At 46.7% G+C, this 22,626-nt stretch overlaps 1 protein-coding gene across 11 annotated transcripts in view; it reads left to right on the plus strand.

Annotated features, from left to right (window-relative positions):
* Positions 1-22,626, plus strand: part of LOC119977574 (zinc finger protein DZIP1-like) — a 374,976-nt gene that overhangs the window by 43,546 nt on the left and 308,804 nt on the right. For all 11 annotated transcript variants that reach the window (XR_005463223.1, XM_038818673.1, XM_038818669.1 and 8 more), the window contains one exon: positions 12,367-12,488. Coding sequence is in view for 10 of the 11 variants with exons in the window: in XM_038818673.1 (XP_038674601.1) it covers positions 12,367-12,488 (122 nt within the window). In the remaining variant the exon portion in view is untranslated. The remainder of the gene's footprint in view (positions 1-12,366; positions 12,489-22,626) is intronic.

Below are 22,626 nucleotides of genomic sequence, written 5' to 3' on the forward strand. Positions count from 1 at the left end.
GGGTTGGGTTACGGGTATAGGGTGGATATGTGGGTTTGAGTAGGGTGATCATGGCTCGGCACAACATTGAGGGCCGAAGGGCCTGTTCTGTGCTGTACTGTTCTATGTTCTATGGTATATCTAGACTTCCAGAAGGAGTTTGACAAGGCGCTGCATAAAAGACTAATCCAGAAGTTGAGATCACAGGGACTGCGGGTAGAGTACTAGATTGATTGAGGATTGACTGACCGACAGAGTCGGGATAAATGGGTCCTTCTCTGGCGGGCGAACTGTAACTAGCGGGACGCCACAGCGGTCGGTCCTCAGACCTCAAATATTTACAATCTATGAAAATTATTTTCAAGCAGGGGCAGAGTGTAACACAGCAAAATTTGCAGATGCTACTTAAATAGGTGGGAAAGCAGGTAGTGAATAGGAGATGACGAGTTTACAGATGGATATAGATTGACTAGGGGAATGGGTCAAAATTTGGCAGATGGAGTTTAAAATGGATAATTGTGAGGTTATCCATTTTGGCTGGAAAAAATAGAAAGGCAAATTATCTAAATGGAAAGTAGATTCAAAATGTTTTTGGGCAGCGGGATCTGGGTGTCTTTGTTCATGAATCGCAGAAAGTCGGTATGCAGGCACAGCATGTAATTCAAACGCCAAATGGTATGCTAGCTAAAGGACTGGAGTATAAAGTAGAGAGGTGTTGTTGCAATTGTTTTGGATGTTGGTGAGAGCACATCTGGAATATTGTGTCCAGTTTTGGTCTCCTTATTTAGGGAAAGATGTGGTGGCATTGGAGACAGTTCAGAGGAGGATCACCAGATTAATTCCAGGGATGAATCGGTTGATTTATGAGGAGACATTGAACACTTTGGGTTTATACTCGTTGGAGTTTAGAATAGTGAGAGAGGATCTGCTCGAGGCATATAAAATACTAAAAAGGATTGATGAAGTAAACATCGACCAAATGCTCCTTGTGGGCAATCTAGAACGAGAAGTCACAGACATAAAATTGAGATGAAGAGGAACTACTTCTCGTGGAGCATAGTGAATTTGTGGAATTTACTGCCCCATAGTGCAGTGAAGTCTGAATCATTAAATGGTTTCAAGAAGGATTAATAGATACATTTCTGATTTTAAAAACAGGTTGAAGGGATGGGGAACAGGTAGCTAGGTGCATTTGAGACTAGGAAGAGATCAGCCATGATCTGATTGAATGATGGAGCAGGCTCGAAGGTTGAATTGCCTACTCTGCTCCTAATTCCTTTGCTCCTTGTTCTGCTTGTACTGCGGGTTTACCGAAAGCAAGGGAGACCCACACGAGGTGGGTAGCCCATCATCCTTTATGGCATTGACTGATGTTGGGCAAGGGGCAGGTTTAAATCACTGGCTTTTTAAAAGCAGACCAAGGCAGGCCAGCAGCACTGTTCAATTCCCGTACCAGCCTCCCCGAACAGGCGCCGGAATGTGGCGACTAGGGGCTTTTCACAGTAACTTCATTGAAGCCTACTCGTGACAATAAGCAATTTTAATTTTTCATTTCATTTCGGGAAGATGAGGAACCTTCCCTTGCGCCGATCAAGAGGCACTGTCCCTAGGTTTTACCACCCTTCTTTTAACACTCTCCATCCCCGGTTCCTCAAACCCTTCTTTCTGGGGTCTTCCAGCTAGGCCCTGTCAACACTCCAGACTTGCCTTGAAGGCCTGGCTTCATAATTCCTGTTTGTTTGGTTACTGCCTGTTGTCTCAGCAGTGACAATCACTTGAACCTATTGTTGCTGGGCCTAGAAACTGTTAGTTGATCAGATCAGCTGACAGCTTTCTAAGGCAGTACTTCCCAGATGAGGTTGAAAATCTTGGTCTTGGACAATTAATATTGCTTCCAGCATAAAATAGTTACAGGGCCACCTTTCCTTGCATTTCCACCTTGCTGTGGTGGAGAGACTTGAACATTCCATTGATCCTGAAAGAAATGCCCTTCGGAGTCATAAGCCCCTGGCTGGGTCATCCATGAGTGAAACGTTGGAGGGGAGAAACCAGACAAAGCGCAATTCAATCCAAAACAAGAGCTCAACAGCGGATCAGGTGGAAGATACTTGTATGGTATCAATGGCTCCAATGGCGGATGAAAGTTGCAGTAGTATGGAGATCCCCAGTCATCGAGGTTACCTTGCCACTGGAAATGGACTAACCCTCTATTAAAGACCATGGGCGCGATTCTCCCAAAACGGGAGAAATCGTAAAGCTGCCGTAAAAACCGGGCGGGTTTTACGGCAGCGCGCCCCTTCCCGACCGGGGACCGATTCTGGTCCCCGGTCGGGGCTAGCAGCCTGACGCCGTAGGCTCCGGCAAGACGGGCTTAACGAAAATCGTTAAGCCCGCTTGCCGGAGTTAGCGCCGGCTGACGCGTCATATGACGTCAGCCGCGCATGCGCAGTTTGGAAGACTCCAACCCGCGCATGCGCGGGTGACGTCATCGCGTTTTTGCGCGAAACCCGCGCATGCGCGGGCCGGGTTGCCCCTCAGCCGCCCCGCGAATGGATACTGCGGGGCGGCGGAAGGACAAGTAGTGCGCGGGCATCGGGCCCGCTGCCCGCGATCGGTGCCCACCGATCGCGGGCCCATGGCACCCTTGGCACGGCCGTGGTACAGCCATGCCAATCGGTGCCATGGTTATTAATAGCGTGTTTGTGACGCCGTTTTTACGAACGGCAAGACCAGGTGTGTTTGCCGTTCGTAAAAACGGCGGAAAGGGCTGGGACTTCGGCCCATCTAACAGCTGAGAATCGCTGCCGGCCGTAAAAAAAACGGCGGCAGCGATTCGGGTCGGGACTTCGGCGGGGGGGGGGGGGGGGGGGGGGGGAGAATAGCGGGAGGGCGGCAAAAATGTCGGGAAGGCCCTCCCGCTATTCTCCCACCCGTCGTGGGGGGCGGAGAATTTCGCCCCATGTGTCTGCTGAGAGGCAATGGGATCCCCATGTTAAAGATGTCCCGTGACAGGTGTCTACCTAAAGGAACCACCCGGCACCACCCGGCAATCAGCTACTTTAGTAAACCACGGTTCCCTTGCTCGACCAGTTCTTCCCTGGCTGACAGTACATACTTACCAAGGACACGCAGTAGCTGTTCGTTGAACAAGCTTCACATTTCAATTGTGCCCATCCCTTGCAGTTTCCTTCCCCATCCTATGCAGCCTAAGTCTTGCCTAATCGCATCGTAATTGCCTTTCCCCCAGCTATAACTATTGCCCTGCGGTATATACCTATCCCTTTTCAATCATTAAAGTAAATGTAACGGAATTGTGGTCACTATCACCAAAGTGTTCACCTACCTCCAAATCTAACACCTGACCTGGTTCATTACCCAGTACCAAATCCAATGTGGCCTTGCCTCTTGTTGGCCTATCTACATACTGTGTCAGCAAACCCTCCTGCACACATTGGACAAAAACTGACCCATCTAAAGTACTCGAACTATAGCGTTTGCAGTCAATATTTGGAAAGTTAAAGTCCCCCATAACAACTACCCTGTTACTTTTGCTCCTATTCGGAATCATCTTTGCAATCCTTTCCTCTACATCTTTGGAACTTTTCGGAGGGCTATAGAAAACTCCCAGCAGGGTGACCTCTCCTTTCCTGTTTCTAACCCCAGCCCATAATACCTCAGTCTACGAGTCCTCATCAAATGTCTTTTCTGCCACTGTAATACTGTCCTTGACTAACAATGCCACACCTCCCCCTCTTTTACCACCTTCCCTGAGATTACTGAAACAGCTAAACCCTGGAACCTGCAACAAACATTCCTGTCCCTGCTCTATCCATGTCTCTGAAATGGCCACAACATCCGGATGCTCCTGGCGCTGAAGTAGAGACACTTCAAACCACCTTCCTGCCTGCCATTACACTCCTGCGACCTTGAAACCTTACTCATGACCTCACTACACTCAACCTCCTGTACACTCAAGCTACAATTCAGGTTCCCATCCCCCTGGCGAATTAGTTTATCCCCCCCCCCCCCCCCCCCCCCCGCCCCAGGATATTGGTACCCCTCTGGTTCAGATGTAGACTATTCCGTTTGTAGAGGTCCGACCTGTTTTGTTATGCCCTTGATGTAGCATAAACTGCTTCCTTGATGTGCACTCTGAAAAAGGAAGGTTCAGATTTGGAGATAGTTTAAAACTGTTAACAATTCTTTACTTGGATTGGACTCTCCCGTTAATCCTGCTATAGCTACTCAGACTGACGTACCAGTCTGCTACAATCCACGTGGTGTGTGTGATGTTCAATCAACCCTGTGTCTGTACTCAGTGTCTCCACTGGAAAGAGGAAGATCATGTGTGCTGTGTCCTTTTTATATGGTTGGTGTCATGCCCTCCTGTGGTGGTGTCGTCTCGATATGTATCGTGAATGCCCATTGGTCGTGTCCTATCTTACTGTCCTATTGGATGAATGTCTGTGTGTCATGTCTCTGGTGCTCCCTCTCGTGTCTATCTAGTCTAATGTACTTACATTAACCCCTTGTGTATTTACAGTGATGCATATCACCCCACCACCTACCCCAGAATGAGCCCCAATTATCCAGGTATCTGAATCCCTCCCTCCTGCACCGTACAGGATCAGGTCGTCTGCATACAACGAGACCTCTTGTTGTTACAACTCTTTTTTTTCCCCCACCCCACCACCCCCGACTAGCCCCTTCCAGTCCTTTGACGCCCTCAGCACCTTCGCTAATGGCTCTATAGCCAAGGCAAACAACAGTGAGGAGAGTGGACATCCCTGTTTCGTTCCCCGGTTCAGTCTAAAATAGTCTGAGCTCACTCGGTTCGTCCGCACACTCGCCACCAGTGCCTGGTACAGCAACCGGACTCAGTCTACAAAACTCTGCCCACACCCAAACCGCACCAGGACCTCCCACAAATATTTCCACTCCACCTGATCGAAGGCCTTCTCTGCGTCCATAGCGACTACCACCTTCACCTCCCTCCCCTCGGAGGCCATCATGATGACTTTCAAGAATCTTCTAACGTTGACCGTTAACTGCATTCCTTTAACAAATCCCGTCTGGTTCTCTGGTTCTCCCCATCATTCCCGGAACCTAATCCTTTGTCCTTGAGGCCAAAATCTTGGCCAACAATTTGGCGTCCATATTTTGTGGGGAAGATTGATCTATATGACCTGCATTATTCTGGGTCCTTCTCCTGCTTCAGGATCAATGGAATCGAAGCCTGTGACATTGTTGGGGGAAGAACACCCCGCTCCCTTGCCTCATTAAATTTCCTCACCAGCAGAGGGCCCAGCATCCCAGAAAACTACTTATAATGTTCCACTGGATATCCGTCCGGTCCCGAGGCTTTGCCCAATTGCATGGCCTCTAATCCCTCTACTACTTCAACAATCGCAATCGGGGCTGCCAGCCTCTCGATCAACTCTTCCTCCACCTTCAGAAACTCCAAACCTTCCCAAGAATTGCCTCATTCCCTCCACCCCAGCTGGGGCTCTGACTCATATAGCCGACTATAAAATTCCTTAAACACCGCGTTCACCCCCGCTGGGTCCAAGACCATGTTCCCCCCATTATCATTCGCTTTTCCTATCTCCCTGGCCAACTCCTGTTTCCTGAGCTGGTGTGGATGGAGCTGGGATGGTGCAGGCGGGAGAGATTCAGGTTTCTGGATAACTGGGGCTCTTTCTGGGGAAGGTGGGACCTCTATAGACAGGATGGTCTACATCTGAACCTGAGGGGCACCAATATCCTGGGGGGGAGATTTGTTAGTGCTCTTTGGGGGGGTTTAAACTAATTCAGCAGGGGCATGAGAACCTGGATTGTAGTTTTGGGGTACGGGAGATTGAGAGTATAGAGGTCAGGAGCACAGATTTGACTTCGCAGGAGGGTGCCAGTGTTCAGGTAGGTGGTTTGAAGTGTGTCTACTTCAATGCCAGGAGTATACGAAATAAGGTAGGGGAACTGGCAGCATGGGTTGGTACCTGGGACTTCGATGTTGTGGTCATTTCAGAGACATGGATAGAGCAGGGACAGGAATGGTTGTTGCAGGTTCCGGGGTTTAGGTGTTTTAGTAAGCTCAGAGAAGGGGGCAAAAGAGGGGGAGGTGTGGCGCTGCTAGTCAAGGACAGTATTACGGTGGCGGAAAGGATGCTAGATGGGGACTCTTCTTCCGAGGTAGTATGGGCTGAGGTTAGAAACAGGAAAGGAGAGGTCACCCTGTTGGGAATTTTCTATAGGCCACCTAATAGTTCTAGGGATGTAGAGGAAAGGATGGCGAAGATGATTCTGGAAAAGAGCGAAAGTAACAGGGTAGTTGTTATGGGAGACTTTGGGCGAAATTCTCCCAAAACGGGAGAAATCGTCAAACTGCCGTAAAACCCGGGCGGGTTTTACGGCATCGCGCCCCTTCCCGACGGGGGACCGATTCTGGTCCCCCGTCGGGGCTAGCAGCCCGACGTCGGAGGCCCCGACAAGTCGGGCTTAACGAAAATCGTTAAGCCCGCTTGTCGGACTTAGCGCCGGCTGACGCGTCATATGACGTCAGCCGCGCATGCGCAGGTGGGAAGACTCCACCCGCGCATGCGCGGGTGACGTCATCGCGTTTTAGCGCGAAACCCGCGCATGCGCGGTCCGGGTTGCCCCTCAGCCGCCCCGCGTATTGATACTGCGGGGCGGCGGAAGGACAAATAGTGCGCGGGCATCGGGCCCGCTGCCCGCGATCGGTGGGCACCGATCGCGGGCCCATGGCACCCTTGGCACGGCCGTGGTACTGCCGTGCCAATCGGTGCCATGGTTATTTTTTTCCAGGTGGTCACGACGTTTTTACGAATGGCAGGACCAGGTGTGTTTGCCGTTCGTAAAAAGGTCGTAAAGGGCTGGGACTTCGGCCCTTCTAACAGCTGTGAATCGCTGCGGCCGTAAAAAAAACGGCGGCAGCGATTCGTGTCGGGATTTCGGCGGGGGGGGGGGGAGAATAGCGGGAGGGCGTCAAAAAAGTCGGGAAGGCCCTCCCGCTATTCTCCCACCCGTCGTGGGGGGGGGAGAATTTCGCCCTTTAACTTTCCAAATATTGACTGGAAAAGATATAGTTCGAGTACATTAGATGGGTCGTTCTTTGTACAATGTGTGCAGGAGGGTTTCCTGACACAATATGTTGACAGGCCAACAAGAGGCGAGGCCACATTGGATTTGGTTTTGGGTAATGAACCAGGCCAGGTGTTAGATCTGGAGGTAGGTGAGCACTTTGGAAACAGTGACCACAATTCGGTGACCTTTACGTTAGTGATGGAAAGGGATAAGTATACCCCGCAGGGCAAGAGTTATAGCTGGGGGAAGGGCAATATGATGCTATTAGACATGACTTAGGATGTGTAGGTTGGAGAGGTAGGCTGCAAGGGTTGGGCACACTGGATATGTGGAGCTTGTTCAAGGAACAGCTATTGCATGTTCTTGATAAGTACGTACCAGTCAGGCAGGGAGGAAGGGGTCGAGTGAGGGAACCGTGGTTTACCAAAGAAGTGGAATCTCTTGTTAAGAGGAAGAAGGAGGCCTATGTGAAGATGATGCGTGAAGTTTCAGTTGGGGCGCTTGATAGTTACAAGGAAGCGAGGAAGGATCTAAAGAGAGAGCTGAGACGAGCAAGGAGGGGACATGAGAAGTCTTTGGCAGGTAGGATCAAGGAAAACCCAAAAGCTTTCTATAGGTATGTCAGGAATAAAAGAATGACTAGGGTAAGAGTAGGGCCAGTCAAGGACAGTGGTGGGAAGTAGTGTGTGGAGGCTGAGGAGATAAGCGAGATACTAAATGAATACTTTTCGTCAGTATTCACTCAAGAAAAAGATAATATTGTGGAGGAGAATGCTGAGACCCAGGCTATTAGAATAGATGGCATTGAGGTGCGTAGGGAAGAAGTGTTGGCAATTCTGGACAAGGTGAAAATAGATAAGTCCCCGGGGCCTGATGGGATTTATCCTAGGATTCTCTGGGAAGCCAGGGAAGAGATTGCTGAGCCTTTGGCTTTGATTTTTAGGTCATCATTGGCTACAGGAATAGTGCCAGAGGACTGGAGGATAGCAAATGTGGTCCCTTTGTTCAAGAAGGGGAGTAGAGATAACCCCGGTAACTATAGGCCGGTGAGCCTACGTCTGTGGTGGGTAAAGTCTTGGAGAGGATTATAAAAGATACGATTTATAATCATCTAGATAGGAATAATATGATTAGGGATAGTCAGCATGGTTTTGTGAAGGGTAGGTCATGCCTCACAAACCTTATCGAGTTCTTTGAGAAGGTGACTGAACAGGTAGACGAGGGTAGAGCAGTTGATGTGGTGTATATGGATTTCAGTAAAGCGTTTGATAAGGTTCCCCACTGTCGGCTATTGCAGAAAATACGAGGTTGGGGATTGAGGGTGATTTAGAGATGTGGATCAGAAATTGGCTAGTTGAAAGAAGACAGAGAGTGGTAGTTGATGGGAAATGTTCAGAATGGAGTTCAGTTACAAGTGGCGTACCACAAGGATCTGTTCTGGGGCCGTTGCTGTTTGTCATTTTTATAAATGACCTAGATGAGGGCGCAGAAGGATGGGTGAGTAAATTTGCAGACGACACTAAAGTCGGTGGAGTTGTAGACAGTGCGGAAGGATGTTGCAGGTTACAGAGGGACATAGATAAGCTGCAGAGCTGGGCTGAGAGGTGGCAAATGGAGTTTAATGGGGAGAAGTGTGAGGTGATTCACTTTGGAAAGAATAACAGGAATGCGGAATATTTGGCTAATGGTAAAATTCTTGGTAGTGTGGATGAGCAGAGGGACCTCGGTGTCCCTGAAAGTTGCCACCCAGGTTGATATGGTTATGAAGAAGGCCTATGGTGTGTTGGCCTTTATTGGTAGAGGGATTGAGTTCCGGAGCCATGAGGTCATGTTGCAGTTGTACAAAACTCTAGTACGGCCGCATTTGGAGTATTGCGTACAGTTCTGGTCGCCTCATTATAGGAAGGACGTGGAACGGGTGCAGAGGAGATTTACCAGGATGTTGCCTGGTATGGAGGGAAAATCTTATGAGGAAAGGCTGATGGACTTGAGGTTGTTTTCATTAGAGAGAAGAAGGTTAAGAGGTGACTTAATAGAGGCATACAAAATGATCAGAGGGTTAGATAGGGTGGACAGCGAGAGCCTTCTCCCGCGGATGGAGGTGGCTAGCACGAGGGGACATAGCCGTAAATTGAGGGGTAATAGATATAGGACAGAGGTCAGAGGTGGGTTTTTTACGCAAAGAGTGGTGAGGCCGTGGAATGCCCTACCTGCAACAGTAGTGAACTCGCCAACATTGAGGGCATTTAAAAGTTTTTTGGATAAGCATATGGATGACAAGGGCATAGTGTAGGTTAGATGGCCTTTAGTTTTTTTTCCATGTCGGTGCAACATCGAGGGCCGAAGGGCCTGTACTGCGCTGTATCATTCTATGTTCTATGTTCTATGATAACATCCTCCTGGCCTTCTCCCCATATTCATACAGCACCCCTCTCGTCTTCCTCAACTGCCCCACTGCCTTCCCGGTGGATATCAGACCAAATTCCATCTGCAGCTTCTGCCACTCCTTCAACATCCCCACCTCCAGGTTCTCCGAGTACCTCATGTCCACCGGGAGAATCTCCCTAACCAGCCTATCCATCTCTGCCCGCTCTACCTTCTCCCCATGAGCCCGTACCAAAATCAGCTCCCCCCTGTGTAATTTATCTCCACATAACTCTGAATGGCCTCCCTCACCCGCCCACACACCTCATCCGCTAACAGTCCTACGTGGAATCTCCTCCTACGTGCAATCTCCTTTGCGGGCGCTGACCCCCCCCTCCTTGCTCACCGGTAAATCCACCCAGTGTGGGGCATGGTCCAACACAATGATCACTGAATAATCAGCATCTACCGCCAGCCAACAAAGCCTTGTCCAAAACGAAAAAAAATCGATCCGGGATACACTTTGTGCATGTGGGAAAATAAAGAAAACTCCTTCGCTCTTGGCCTTCCGAACCTGAACGGATCTACCCTTCCCATCTGTTCCATAAACCCCTTTCGCTCCTTGGCACCCTCCCTATCCTCGAACTTGACCAATCCAATCTCTGATCTATAACCGTATTAAATCTAGCCCCGAATGAAATACCTGCCCAGTGCACCCTTTCCTCAGCCTAGTCTGATCCACCACCCTCGGGTATGTCTCCTGTAGCATTGTCACGTCAGCCTTCAAACTCTTAAGAACACACGAGCCCTCTTGACCGGATCATTCAACCTTCTCACTTTCCATGTGATCAGCCTGGTTGGGGGGCACCGCCCTCTGCCGATGAACCATAACCTTTCTTAGGCCGGCCTCCAGCCTCCTCAGGCCCGCCCTCGGGCGCAGACTGTCATCTACCCCCAATTTGTCTCCAAGCGCCAGTCCCTCCCCTGTCAGCAGATCAATACCCCTCCCCCCCCCCCCCCCCCCCCCCATAACAAAATAATAATCCCAAACCCCCTCCACAAACATATCACTTGCTCGCCCTCCACTGTGCTTCTGTGAGCTAGCCTGCCCAGCTAGCCTGGTAGCCCCCGCCCATGGCGCCAAGCATCCTACCCCCCACTGACCCCCCCTCCCACTCGAACACCATATGCAAAACATCACAATCCCCAACAAACACAAAGAAGAAAATTCCACCCACCAACCCATATTAAGAACAAAGTTAACCCACAAAGATAATGGAGCAACGGCCCCAAACTTAGTACAAAACCATATGTACAGAACCAGAAGGAAAAATAAATTTAGTTGCAGATAAAGTACACAAGTACTCGCCCCAAGTTCAATGTCATCTATCACCAGTCAAACCCCTGTACTTAACAAAGTTCATTGCCTCATCTGGCGTTCTGAAATAAAGTTCCTGGCCCTCATAAGTGACCCACAAACATGCTGGGTACCAGCATGCCGAACTTCACCCTCTTCTTTAAGAGCGCCAATTTCACCTGGTTTAAAAACTCGCCCTTCTTTTGACCAGTTCCGCCACCTAAGTCCTGGTAATTACGCAGCTCGCTGCCTTCCCATATGCAGCTCCTTGTCTGCCTGGCCCACCTCAAGATCTGTTCCTTGTCCAGGAACCAGTATATTCGCACCACCATCGTCCTCGGTGGCTCATTCCTCAGCGGCTTCCTCGTAAGCGCTCTGTGTGCCCTGTCCACCTCCAAGGGTCGAGCAAACGCACCTTCCCCCAGCAGCTTCTTGAACATAAGAACATAAGAACTAGGAGCAGGAGTAGACCATCTGGCCCCTCGAGCCTGCTCTGCCATTCAATTAGATCATGGCTGATCTTTTGTGGACTCAGCTCCACTTTCCGGCCCGAACACCATAACCCTTAATCCCTTTATTCTTCAAAAAACTATCTATCTTTACCTTAAAAACATGTAATGAAGGAGCCTCAACTGCTTCACTGGGCAAGGAATTCCATAGATTCACAACCCTTTGGGTGAAGAAGTTCCTCCTAAACTCAGTCCTAAATCTACTTCCCCTTATTTTGAGGCTATGTCCCCTAGTTCTGCTGTCAACCGCCAGTGGAAACAACCTGCCCGTATCTATCCTATCTATTCCCTTCATAATTTTAAATGTTTCTATAAGATCCCCCCTCATCCTTCTAAATTCCAACGGGTACAGTCTCAGTCTACTCAACCTCTCCTCATAATCCAACCCCTTCAACTCTGGGATTAACCTAGTGAATCTCCTCTGCACACCCTCCAGCGCCAGTACGTCCTTTCTCAAGTAAGGAGACCAAAACTGAACACAATACTCCAGGTGTGCCATATATGCATCCGGTCTCTGCTCGACATGGTCAATCTCCATCTTAATCGGATCCAGGTATTCCTTTCTTTGCTGAGCAAATTTCTCCTGGAGAAATTCCACCAGTTGCTCCGTCGACCACTGGGCCAGCAACTTCGATCCCTGACCATCCGCCATATTCTCCCGTGCCACAGATTTCGCACCTGTCTTCGGCCAACGTTCTCTCCTTTTCCGACCACTTGTCCACGAATCCATGCACTGGTGGGGACTCCTTCTCTACTTCACCAGTCTCCTGTTTTGTCTATCAAATCCACCATAAAATCGGGGAAAAGGGTCCCAAAGGTCCACCATGAGCGGGAGCTACCAAATAAGCGACTACTCACTCCGTGGCTGCCACCGGAAGTCCTAATAAGTTGTTTTCTGATGCTTTCAGGTTTTTTTCTGTTCTTGTACTTGTTATCTGTTCTGATCATCTGGAACTTCTGGACTTCAATTGCTGGTCTCAAGGCCTGCTTCAATTACATTTCAGGGTATATTGGAAAATCGTTGTATCTTTATTTATGTAATTATTATGTTAATAGAAAAGAAGAATTATCAATCGGACAAAATCCAAGGTGAAATAGATCAACTAAAAAAGCAATTGCAAAAAACTCAGTCGCAGCTGGAAGCTGAGAAACTGCTATACTCTAAAACACATTCTCAGGTATGGAAAACAAAATGTAATGTACTGGCGAAGAAAAAAAATTTCATTGGAAAGCAAAAATGTTTTGCTTAAAATTGTGCACATGGGGTATGAATATGGTTTCTGTCACCTCACAGAAGGGCACACCGTGTATTCCTTGTATCGGAGTGTGTGCTGTGTCGCCATCTGTTTTTGGCATGTCCCTCGAGAGCGGCACCTTGTTACGATCCCCTGGGCTAATGCATGGTCAGTTCCAGCCCCACTTGACCCGGAGCCGCAGCATAATTGAATTAACCAAAATTCTTAGAAAAATATTCAAAGTCTTTGGCTGCCCAATAATTACAGTCACCAGGTTTGTAAATTTAAACACAATTACTTTTTATTTAGAACAATAATTATAATTGAATATGCAACAAATACAACTGGTTAACTATTATCCAATTCCTAATATTCCCTACTTTAACTTTCCCCATTCCCTCTATACAGCCACACACAACACACCCACACAAGAGAAAACAAATACAAAGGAGAAGAGAGGGGTGAAAATAGTAAAGGTGACAATGAAAAGATAAGAGTCTTTGTTTCAGATGGTTGTTTCTGGCACCTTTCTTCTCTTCAAACTTTGTTTTCCATTCAAGGTTTTCACTGGAGAATCATTCAGGTGGCTGCAGTTTCAGAAAAATAGCAGCTTTTCTGGAGACAACACAAGAGAGAGAGAGAGAGAGAGAGAGCAGGCCAGGATTCAAACTCTGCTTTCCTTGGGTCTCTGGAAATCACCCCACTCAGGCAAGATCACCTGTTACTGGGCAAAATACAGCCTTTTGACTAATTCATTGGCCACCAGCCAACTAATCGAATCAAGTCCCACCCCATTTCTTGGGTGCCACAAATCTGAGTTCGGTTCATAGATCATAGAATTTACAGTGCAGGAGGAGGCCATTCGGCTCATTGAGGACCATTCGGTCCTTGGAAAGAGCACTGTACTCAAGCCCACACCTCCACCCTATCCCCGTAACCCAGTTACCCACCTAGTTGTCCAAAGCTAGCAGAGTGTACCATGTTGTAACTTTTTTAAATTCCTTATTCTCACTGCTGCTTGACTTAAAGATACATGTCTATTAAAGATCCACGGAAAAGAAATGATAATGCTAAAAATAAAGAAAGTAGAAATAAGGGATTAAACAGGTAGGGCCCTTGTAGCCTGCACAGCAATTTTCTGTTTGAACCAAGACCAACGGATTTGATGCTCTCTTCATCCACACAGCTCTACTGGCTGTTATGATTCCAGACATCTGAAGTTGGACCACACAAGGTACATTGAATGAATACGTGCACTACTCAAAGATCAAGTATTGTGTTGCAAAATGAGTCCCCCAGCAGAGTCATTTACGGGTCAGGCATCCAACATGCAAGAAAGCGGATTTTGAGGAACCCATGTCTGTGGGTGGGAGTGTGTGTGCGTGTATATGTGTTGGTATGTGGCGGTGAGTGAGAAAATTCAGGCTGGGCAGAAAGCATACTCGCACTCACTCACTTGGTCAGTCACTCACTCCCACACCCCCATGCTCAGTCAAGATTTTCACTCAGATTTTTTTCTCTGTCAAGGGGTCAATGAGAAAAAGTTCAGAAACGTAACATTTGGTATTACAATCAACTGAACAGTAAAAATAATTTGAGGTTTTATCAAAGGTGATAATTTCTGTGCAAATATAAAGCAATGCCAGAACATTACTTTTTTTTTAAATTTAGAGTAGCCAATTATTTTTCTTTTGCAATTAAGGGACAATTTAGCGTGTCCAATCCACCTAACCAGCACATCTTTGGGTTTTGGGGAGAATGTGCAAACTCCACACGGACAGTGACCCACCACCGGGATTTGAACCCGGGTCCTCAGTGCGCAGTCCCAGTGCTAACCACTGCATCACATGCCCCCATCAGAACATTACTTCGATAAGTTCAAAAGGAATCTAAAATTAAAAATGACCAGGTGAAAGTGGCTGCACACACCCCGTCCCCCACACACACCCTACGCCCACACACTCTCTCTCCTTCTGACCCCTTCTCTACACACACACTCCGACTCTCCTACACAAACACACTCTGAACCGTCCCCCCCCCCCCCCCCCCCCCCCCCCCCCCCCCCCGCCCCACCCTCCCCTCGAAGGAAACTGGCTATTTCTGATAGGGTAATTAATTTAGCCATTTTAATGCAAATACTAAAGCCCAGTTTAAAATCAATTTTAAAATGGTTTTCATCAATACAAAAACACAGCTTGCAGAATTTGCAGTGGCAAAGCACAGAATCTGAAACATTCAAAAAATACAGCTTATGGAACATTTTACTGATATCATGAGCTGACCATTGTTCGCAGTCAGATATATCACATTCCAACACACACAAACATCTACACATGCAACATATCCGAATATATGTTGCATATTTATGATTGACAACTAACCATCCAACCAAATGCATTTGAAACCCATCCAAGCCAATCAGCACATTGCAGGGGTAGGGACAAATGGAGTCAGACTGATAACATTCTCCTTGAACATAGAGGTCCAGGCAGACAGTTTCCATCCAGGATCACTATACCTTTCATCTAACTACTCGCTATCCTTATTTCGTATTTTCATATTTCCACTCTAATTCTTGAAATCGCGCAAGCTGTTTTGCTTTGAGCAAAGAACCGTTACTGTATTTTGAAAGTTAAATCTGTTGTAAATTGTTAAATCAATTATTTCTCTTAAAGTCTTTTGCTGGCAAGGGCTTTTTGAGAACATTTGATTTGTAACCTCGTCTCTCAATTATAATCAATAAACACAAAAAAAGATTTTTATTTTGCATCCGAGAAGTGTAACTTAAATTCTACTGAGTATTGAAGTGTTTACGTGACTACACTTAAATCGCACGGTAGATTCCTACACCTATATATATATATATATACACACACGCACACATACATGCGCACACACACAGCAACCCCCACATACTCTGTATCCCCTCTACTAACAAATACGCTCTGAACCCCCTGTACACCAACACTCTGAACTCCCTTCTCCCTGAACCCCTCCTGCATGCAAACACAGTGAACCCCCTCAGTACACGCACGCAGACACTCTGAATGCCCTCTACACACAAACACTCTGACAGCCCCCCCTCTACATATACACACACACACACACACACACACATACTCAACCCCCCCCCCCCCCCCACACACACACACACATACTCAACCACCCCCCACACACACACACACACACACCCTCGTCGAGGACATGGCACGGGTGCCACACCGTCTTTCTGAGACGGAATCTCCTGCGACACATGCTGTCCATCATCATCTCGATCGACCAGTGTTGCTTGTACACCTTGGGCCGTTGCCGGCATCCCCCTCTGGGTTCCTTCTTGGCCTGAGCCCTAGCAACAGCGGTACTCCCATCCCCACCTAATAAAATTCAACAAGCCCGGTGGTGGTAGCAATACTCCAGTCGTGGAACCATCTGCGACAACATTTTGGGCTAAATTAGATATCCGATAATGCCCTCATCTGAAACAACCAGTCACCATGGACGCCTCCTTCTTCAAAAGGTGGAGACAGGATGGGGGGACGTTGACAGTTAGGAACTTTTACACCAACAACAGGTCAACGATGTTTGAAGAACTGACAAAGATTCCAGCTGACGGGCGGTAACGAACTTGTGTACCTCCAACTCAAAAACGTCCGGTGAAAAGAAACAAGGACGTACCTTTGACCACCGCGACAGTCACTGCTAGAAGACCTGTTGGACGCAGACACTTAAGGAAAGGGAACTGTGGTGACATGTATGGATGACTGCTAATGGGGGCCAACACCCAACTGGAAGAAACAAGGGAGAAGTGGGAGGAGGACCTGGGGTTTGAAATAGGGTGGGGACTCCAGAGCGAAGCACTGCACAGGGTCAACTCCACTTCCACATGCACAAGGCTAAGCCTAATGCAACTAAAAGTGGTACACAGAGCCCACTTAATCAGAACCCTAATGAACAGGTTCTTCCCGAAGTTGGAGGACAGATGTGAAAGGGGCCAAAGAGGCCCGGCCAACCATGCCCACATATTCTGGTCTTTCCACAGACTTGCTGGATACTGGACAGCCTTCTTTGAGGCAAAGTCCAAAGTGGTGGGGATGAGGGTGGAGCCATGCCCAAGAGTGGCAGGTCTTCGGGGTATCAGAACAGCCTTCTCATCATGGAGAGGAGGGCCAAGCCCTTGCCTTTACCTCCCTAATCGCCTGCCGGAGAATCCTGCTCAGCAGCACCATCCAAAGCTGCAGACTGGCTGTCCAACCTGTCGGAATTTCTCCAAATGGAGAAAATCAAATTTGCCATCAGAGGATCAGAAGAAGGCTTCCACAAAATATAGGAGCCATTCACTCAATTATTCGTAGACCTGTTTGTAGCCATCAACTAGGAAGCCGAAGATGAGGAGGGGGTGGTCATGACACCGTAAGGAAGGGGTGGGGCGGTCAGGGGAACAAGGAATGCAGCCAAGCCCAACAAAAAATCCAGGTGGCACGGGGGGGGGGGGGGGGGGGGGGGCAACAACAACAACCTGGATCAAAGGGAAGAAAAGCAAAGGGGAAACCGGGAGGGAGCATAACGCAGGAGACCACGGCAAACACTTAGGAAGGAATAAAAGAAAAGGATTGGGAAACTGATGCATTTATGTAAATAGTCAAAACCGATTTACGTGTAAATAGTTCTAGTTTTACTTCTTATATAACCTCTTGTTTAACTCCCACTGTTTGTTCATATTTATAATTGTTTTGTATACCAAAAAACCTCAATAAAAACATTTAAAGAAAAAGAAGGAAACAGCAGCAGCAACCTTCAGGCATTTGCAGCAGCAAGCAGCAAACACAACCTTTTGGGAATATTTTATTTATTAAATAGCCAACAATACCTTTATACAAAAAGAGTTTTAAAAACTACTCATCAGTCCATATATCACAGTAACCATTAACCAACAAGGAAAAGACACTGTGAAATACACACATCGGGACCTTTTCGCTACAGAATATCAGTACAAACCCAAAGCTCCAATAATGCACTTATACAAAGAAAACCAAATACATGTTGAGCATTAAACAGTCAACAGTACAATGAAGTCACCAGCATTTAAATCAACCTGCCGCATGGTCCCCCTCTTGCAGCTTCTAGCTGTAGACTCGCATCAGTGGAAAGTCGCTCGTGGTGGGTAGCACAACAATACACCGGAAAGTCACACTGACGCAAAGCATGGTGGAAGAGCGAGAAAGTATACCATCCCTCTCTACAGCACTGGCAGTAGGTTCCTTACTCCGGGCCACAAAGCAGAAGAGGCTGCAGAGGGCAAATACACGCCCCCCCCCCTCCCCCCCCAAAAACCTCCTGCAGCTCCCAACTGTAGACCTGCATCAGTGGAAATTCTTTTGGGGTGAGCATAACAATACACTGGAAGGTCACACCAACGCAGATCATGGCAGAAGAGGGAGAGAGCATCCTTTTCTCCCTCGCCAGCACTGGCAGCAGGTTCCTTCCTTCAGGCCACAGAAGCAAAAGGGGTGACAGCAGACAAATACATGACCTCTAGGCATGAAGCATAAACAGTCAACAGTACAATAACTGTCTCCCCCTCTCCCAGCTCCAGCAGTGGACTCACATCAGTGGAAAGTCACTCAAGGGTAGTTTAACAAAATACCGGAAAGTCACACTGACACTGAGCACGGCAAAAGAGTGAAAGAGCAGCTCTTCCATTTTGCTAGCACTGGTAGTAGTTTATCTTACTGCTAACCTTCCCCTTGCTCCAAGCCACAGAAGCATGAGGAATGGCCTCAAACAAGCACACGGCCTCAAAGCATTAAACAATCAACAATACAATAGCAAACGCACAGCTTCCGGATATCTCAAGTCCCCAAAGATGTGCTTGTTAGATGAATTGAACATTCTGAAAGAGCACTCCACCCAAGCCCATTCCTCCGCCCCACCCCAATAACCCTTCAACCTAACCTACGCATTTTTGGACTCAGAGGCAATTTAGCATGCCAATCCACCTAACCTGCACATCTTTGGACTGTGGGAGGAAACGGGAGGAAACCCGTGCAGGCATGAGGAAAATGTGCAAACTCCACACACAGTCACCCCAGGGTACCACATTAGCGATTTTTCAATGCTACCTGCTTTAAGATCCTGGCTGCAAATCATCAGACCCAGGGAACCTCATAAGTTTGCCTAAAACTAACACTCTGGAGACAGTGACTGTATTTAATTCCTCCCTGTATTTTTTTTACTATTTCTGGGATCTTGTAGTATCCTCTACAGTAATGACCGATGCAAAATATCAATTTAACTCCTGCTATTTCTTTGTTCTCCATAATTACTTCCCCAGTTTCATTCTCTTAAGGGGGTCAATGCTTTCTTTTACTTCTCTCTTCCTTTTAATATACTTAAAAAGCCCTTATTGTTTGTTTTCATATTTCTTGCTTATGTGTTTCTGCTTTCAATTTAATACCCTCTTTAACTTCCTTGGTTATCCATGGTAGGTTCTTTCTTATAAATTAAAAGTAAATTACTGCGGATGTTGGAATCTGAAACCAAAAAGAAAATGCTGGAAAATCTCAGCAGGTCTGGCAGCAGCTGTAGGGAGATAAAATAGCTAACGTTGCGAGTCCAGATGACCCTTTGTCACTATCGGTGAGATCAAAGATCCTTCCAGCTGGAATGGCTAGAAAATTTTAGCCAATGTTTTAATACTTTCATGCACAAATTTGGGCTATGATCAAGGCTCAGTCAAAGAGGTAAAATTGTTCACCTTCCGATCAGCTTTCTGTGCTATTAACACATATCTGCACTTATAAACAAGAAAAAGAAGCTTTGACAATGGGTCATCTGGACTCGAAGCATCTCCCTAAATGCCTGCCACTGCACATCTATGGCCTTGCCTACTAATTTACATGACCAGCCCACTTTGGCCAATTCCATGCTCATACCTTCGTAATTCCCCATCTTTCAGTTTAATACTGATATTTTAGTCCAAGTTCAAACTGAATGCTAAATTTTATCATACTGTGATCACTACTCCCCAGGAAATCCTTAACCTGGAGATCATTTATTAAGCCTACCTGATTTCACATTACCAAGTCCAAATTAGCCCAATTCCTAGTTGGCTCCATACCACAGTCTCCCGAATGCACTCTGAATTAAGTTTCTTACTTTCATTTTCAATTTGATTAGCCCAGTCTATAGAAATATTAAAGTCGCCCATGATTAATGCAGTTCTCTTTTTACATGCATTTATTATTTCTAGATTTAAACCTTTCCGGGGGCCTATACAATACTCCGGCCACTCTCTTCTTTCCTTTGGTATTTGTCACTTCCATTCACATCAACTTTACATCCTCTGATCCTCGGTCGTCCCTCAGAATTGTACTTATTTCCCCTCCTATTAGCAGAGCTACCCCACCACCTTTTCCTCCCTGCCTGTCCTTCCTAAAAGTCAAATGACTGAATATTAATTTCCCAACTTTGATCTTCTTGCAACCAGTAATGGCTATCAGACCAAACCCATCTAACTCTAGTCGTTCTGAAAGTTCATTCCATGCTACATGCATAGAAGCATAGAATTTACAGTGCAGAAGGAGGCCATTCGGCCCATTGAGTCTGCACTGGCCCTTGGAAAGAGCACCCTACTTTTTAAAAAATATATTTTTATTCTCCTTTTTCACATTTTCTCCCAAATTTACAGCCATCAACAATAAGCAATAATCAGTAACAAATATGTCAATAACAACAATCCCTTCCTCCCACCAAACCCCAAACATTAGTTGCATGTTCACATAAACAAATGATGAAATGAAATCAGGAATCACCCATAGTCACCATTAACGCATACAGTCCCCTCCCCCCAACCTTCCAACACCCCCCCCCCCCCCCCACTACTATTCAATGTTATCCAGTTCTTGAAAGTGCTGCTGGCCTGCCTTGGTCTGCTTTAAAAGCCAGCGATTTAGCCCAGTGTGCTAAACCAGCCCCTTTTTTTGTGCTTGTTGTTCTTCTGGTTGTTTTTGTTGTTGTTCTTGTTTCTGTTGTGCTTCCTGTGGTTTTTATTGTTCTTGTTGCGCTCAATGACTGCACGGGTGGATAATTTGAGTCATTCTCCAAGTTATTTGTGTCAGTGTCCTCTGTGGTATCTGCTGTTTCATTGAGCGAAATTGAGGATTGAGAGAATGACCTGATGTTGCATTGATCTTGGTGACATCAGTCATCTGTGGTGGATTTGATTCCTCTTCTTTGCTTTCTTGGTGCTCCTCTTCTGGAGTCAAAATCTTCTAGATTTCATTTTCGTGTGGGTTGTTTAGAGTGGATGAGGTTTCAATTGACATGGTCTCTCTGGACTCATGAGTAGCCCTACTCTGATTGTTGAGTACTTCAGTACAGGCGAGCTGAGATCTCTCAGTCTCGCTCTGATCCTGCACATCCTGTATGTCGATTGTGATCACATAGTCACTGTTTTCACATACAGTGGGTAGACTTACATTGTCTTCTTGTTGATTATGTGAGCTTGGTAGATTTTTCATAGTCTGCTTCTGGTTGCTCAGATACGGTGGGTAGACCTTCATGATCTTCTTCGCGAACGTTTGTCACTCTGGAGTCTTTAATTGCTTCCATTCTGGAGTCTGTCAATGAGCTCTTTGTGGAGGTTTGCGTCGCTCTCTCTGTGGAGTCTTTCATTGCTCTATGTGGAGTTGTACAGTGTTCTCTCTGTGGAGTCGATCTGTGCTCTCTCAACGGAGTCGGTCAGTACTCGCTGTGTGGCGTTGTGTTCTTCTTGGCTATTTGACAGGTTGCAGTCATCCAGTGTATCGACGATTGCATTATGATATTGGATTCATCTACCATGAGTAGAGTCATTGCATTATGATATTGGATTCATCTACCATGAGTAGAGTCATGTGGAGCTTTGCAATCGTGTTGCTGATGCTGTGATCAGCATATCAGAATAACTCAGCCATGTTGGAGTAGTATTGTTCGATAAACAAATCATTTAAAAAAATTTCAGATTGGTTATCGTTCTCTTCATGTTCAATGAACAAATCATCTTCTTTGGTTTTGGATTTGTCATTACGCTTTTTACTTTGGGTGGTGCAAACTGCTTGTTCCAGGGTGCTGCGAAAATTATTTTCACCTGCTGGTAGAAGTTCAGGCAATGTTGTGTCTTTTGAGGTTGAATTTGGTGGTTTTGTGCCTTTAAAAGTCGTGTTTGTGATTTTCGGACATTTCCCCTTTCAGTGGGCGTGGTCTGCATCTGATGACGTCATGACGCTTGTGACGTAAAGCGTAGGAATCAATTGCATATGCGCAATTCGATTTTCCTTTACTGTGCATTTTTTTATAAACTGCAGATGCGCGGTGTGTTAATGCGCAGATCGAACAGCGAACGGTGTTCTGCTGACTGTGCATGTGCAGATTGATCTGCGCCCAAAACGGCTGATTTCAACTACGCATGCGAGGCTGCGGTTGACTGCGCATGCACAGACCCAGATTTGCGTCTTTTGTTTCCCAGGCACTTTAAAATGTACTCAGAAGCCATTTTTACTGGTTTAGACCCGTGGAAAAGAACTTTATCGTCATTTTTTCCTCGGTAAGCACTTAAAGCTACTTTTTTCTTGCGTTCTGCACTTATCAATAGTGATTTCCAGCGTTGAACCTTTCTGTTCTGGTAATGATTGGTTGAGTTTTGCATTACTCATTCCCTGTGCAATTTGGTTTCCTAGCATTGAATGTCTGAAAGCAGCATTGTTACTGGTGTTACAGTACTCTTCAAATTTTTTCAGTATTACTTCTAATTTGGTACTGTCTTCACCTTTCAAGTATTTAAAGCCGTCATATATTTCTCTAGCTTCACGTCCTGCGAGGAGCAGTGCTATTTTCATTTCTTCTGAGGCCGCTTTCAAACCATAAGCTATGATAGAAATGTCGAACATTTGTTTAAAACTTTTCCAGCTATGACATAAATTACTGGTTGTGTTCAGCTGTGGTGGAGTTCCAACAAATTCCATTAAATTAGCGAAGTCTTCCCGCGTCGAATGTCCAGTCCGAGTTTTCTTGTCATTTCGATCTTTCTTTGTCTGCATCTTGT

This window comes from Scyliorhinus canicula, chromosome 14, assembly GCF_902713615.1.
Source record: "Scyliorhinus canicula chromosome 14, sScyCan1.1, whole genome shotgun sequence".
NCBI lineage: Eukaryota > Metazoa > Chordata > Chondrichthyes > Carcharhiniformes > Scyliorhinidae > Scyliorhinus > Scyliorhinus canicula.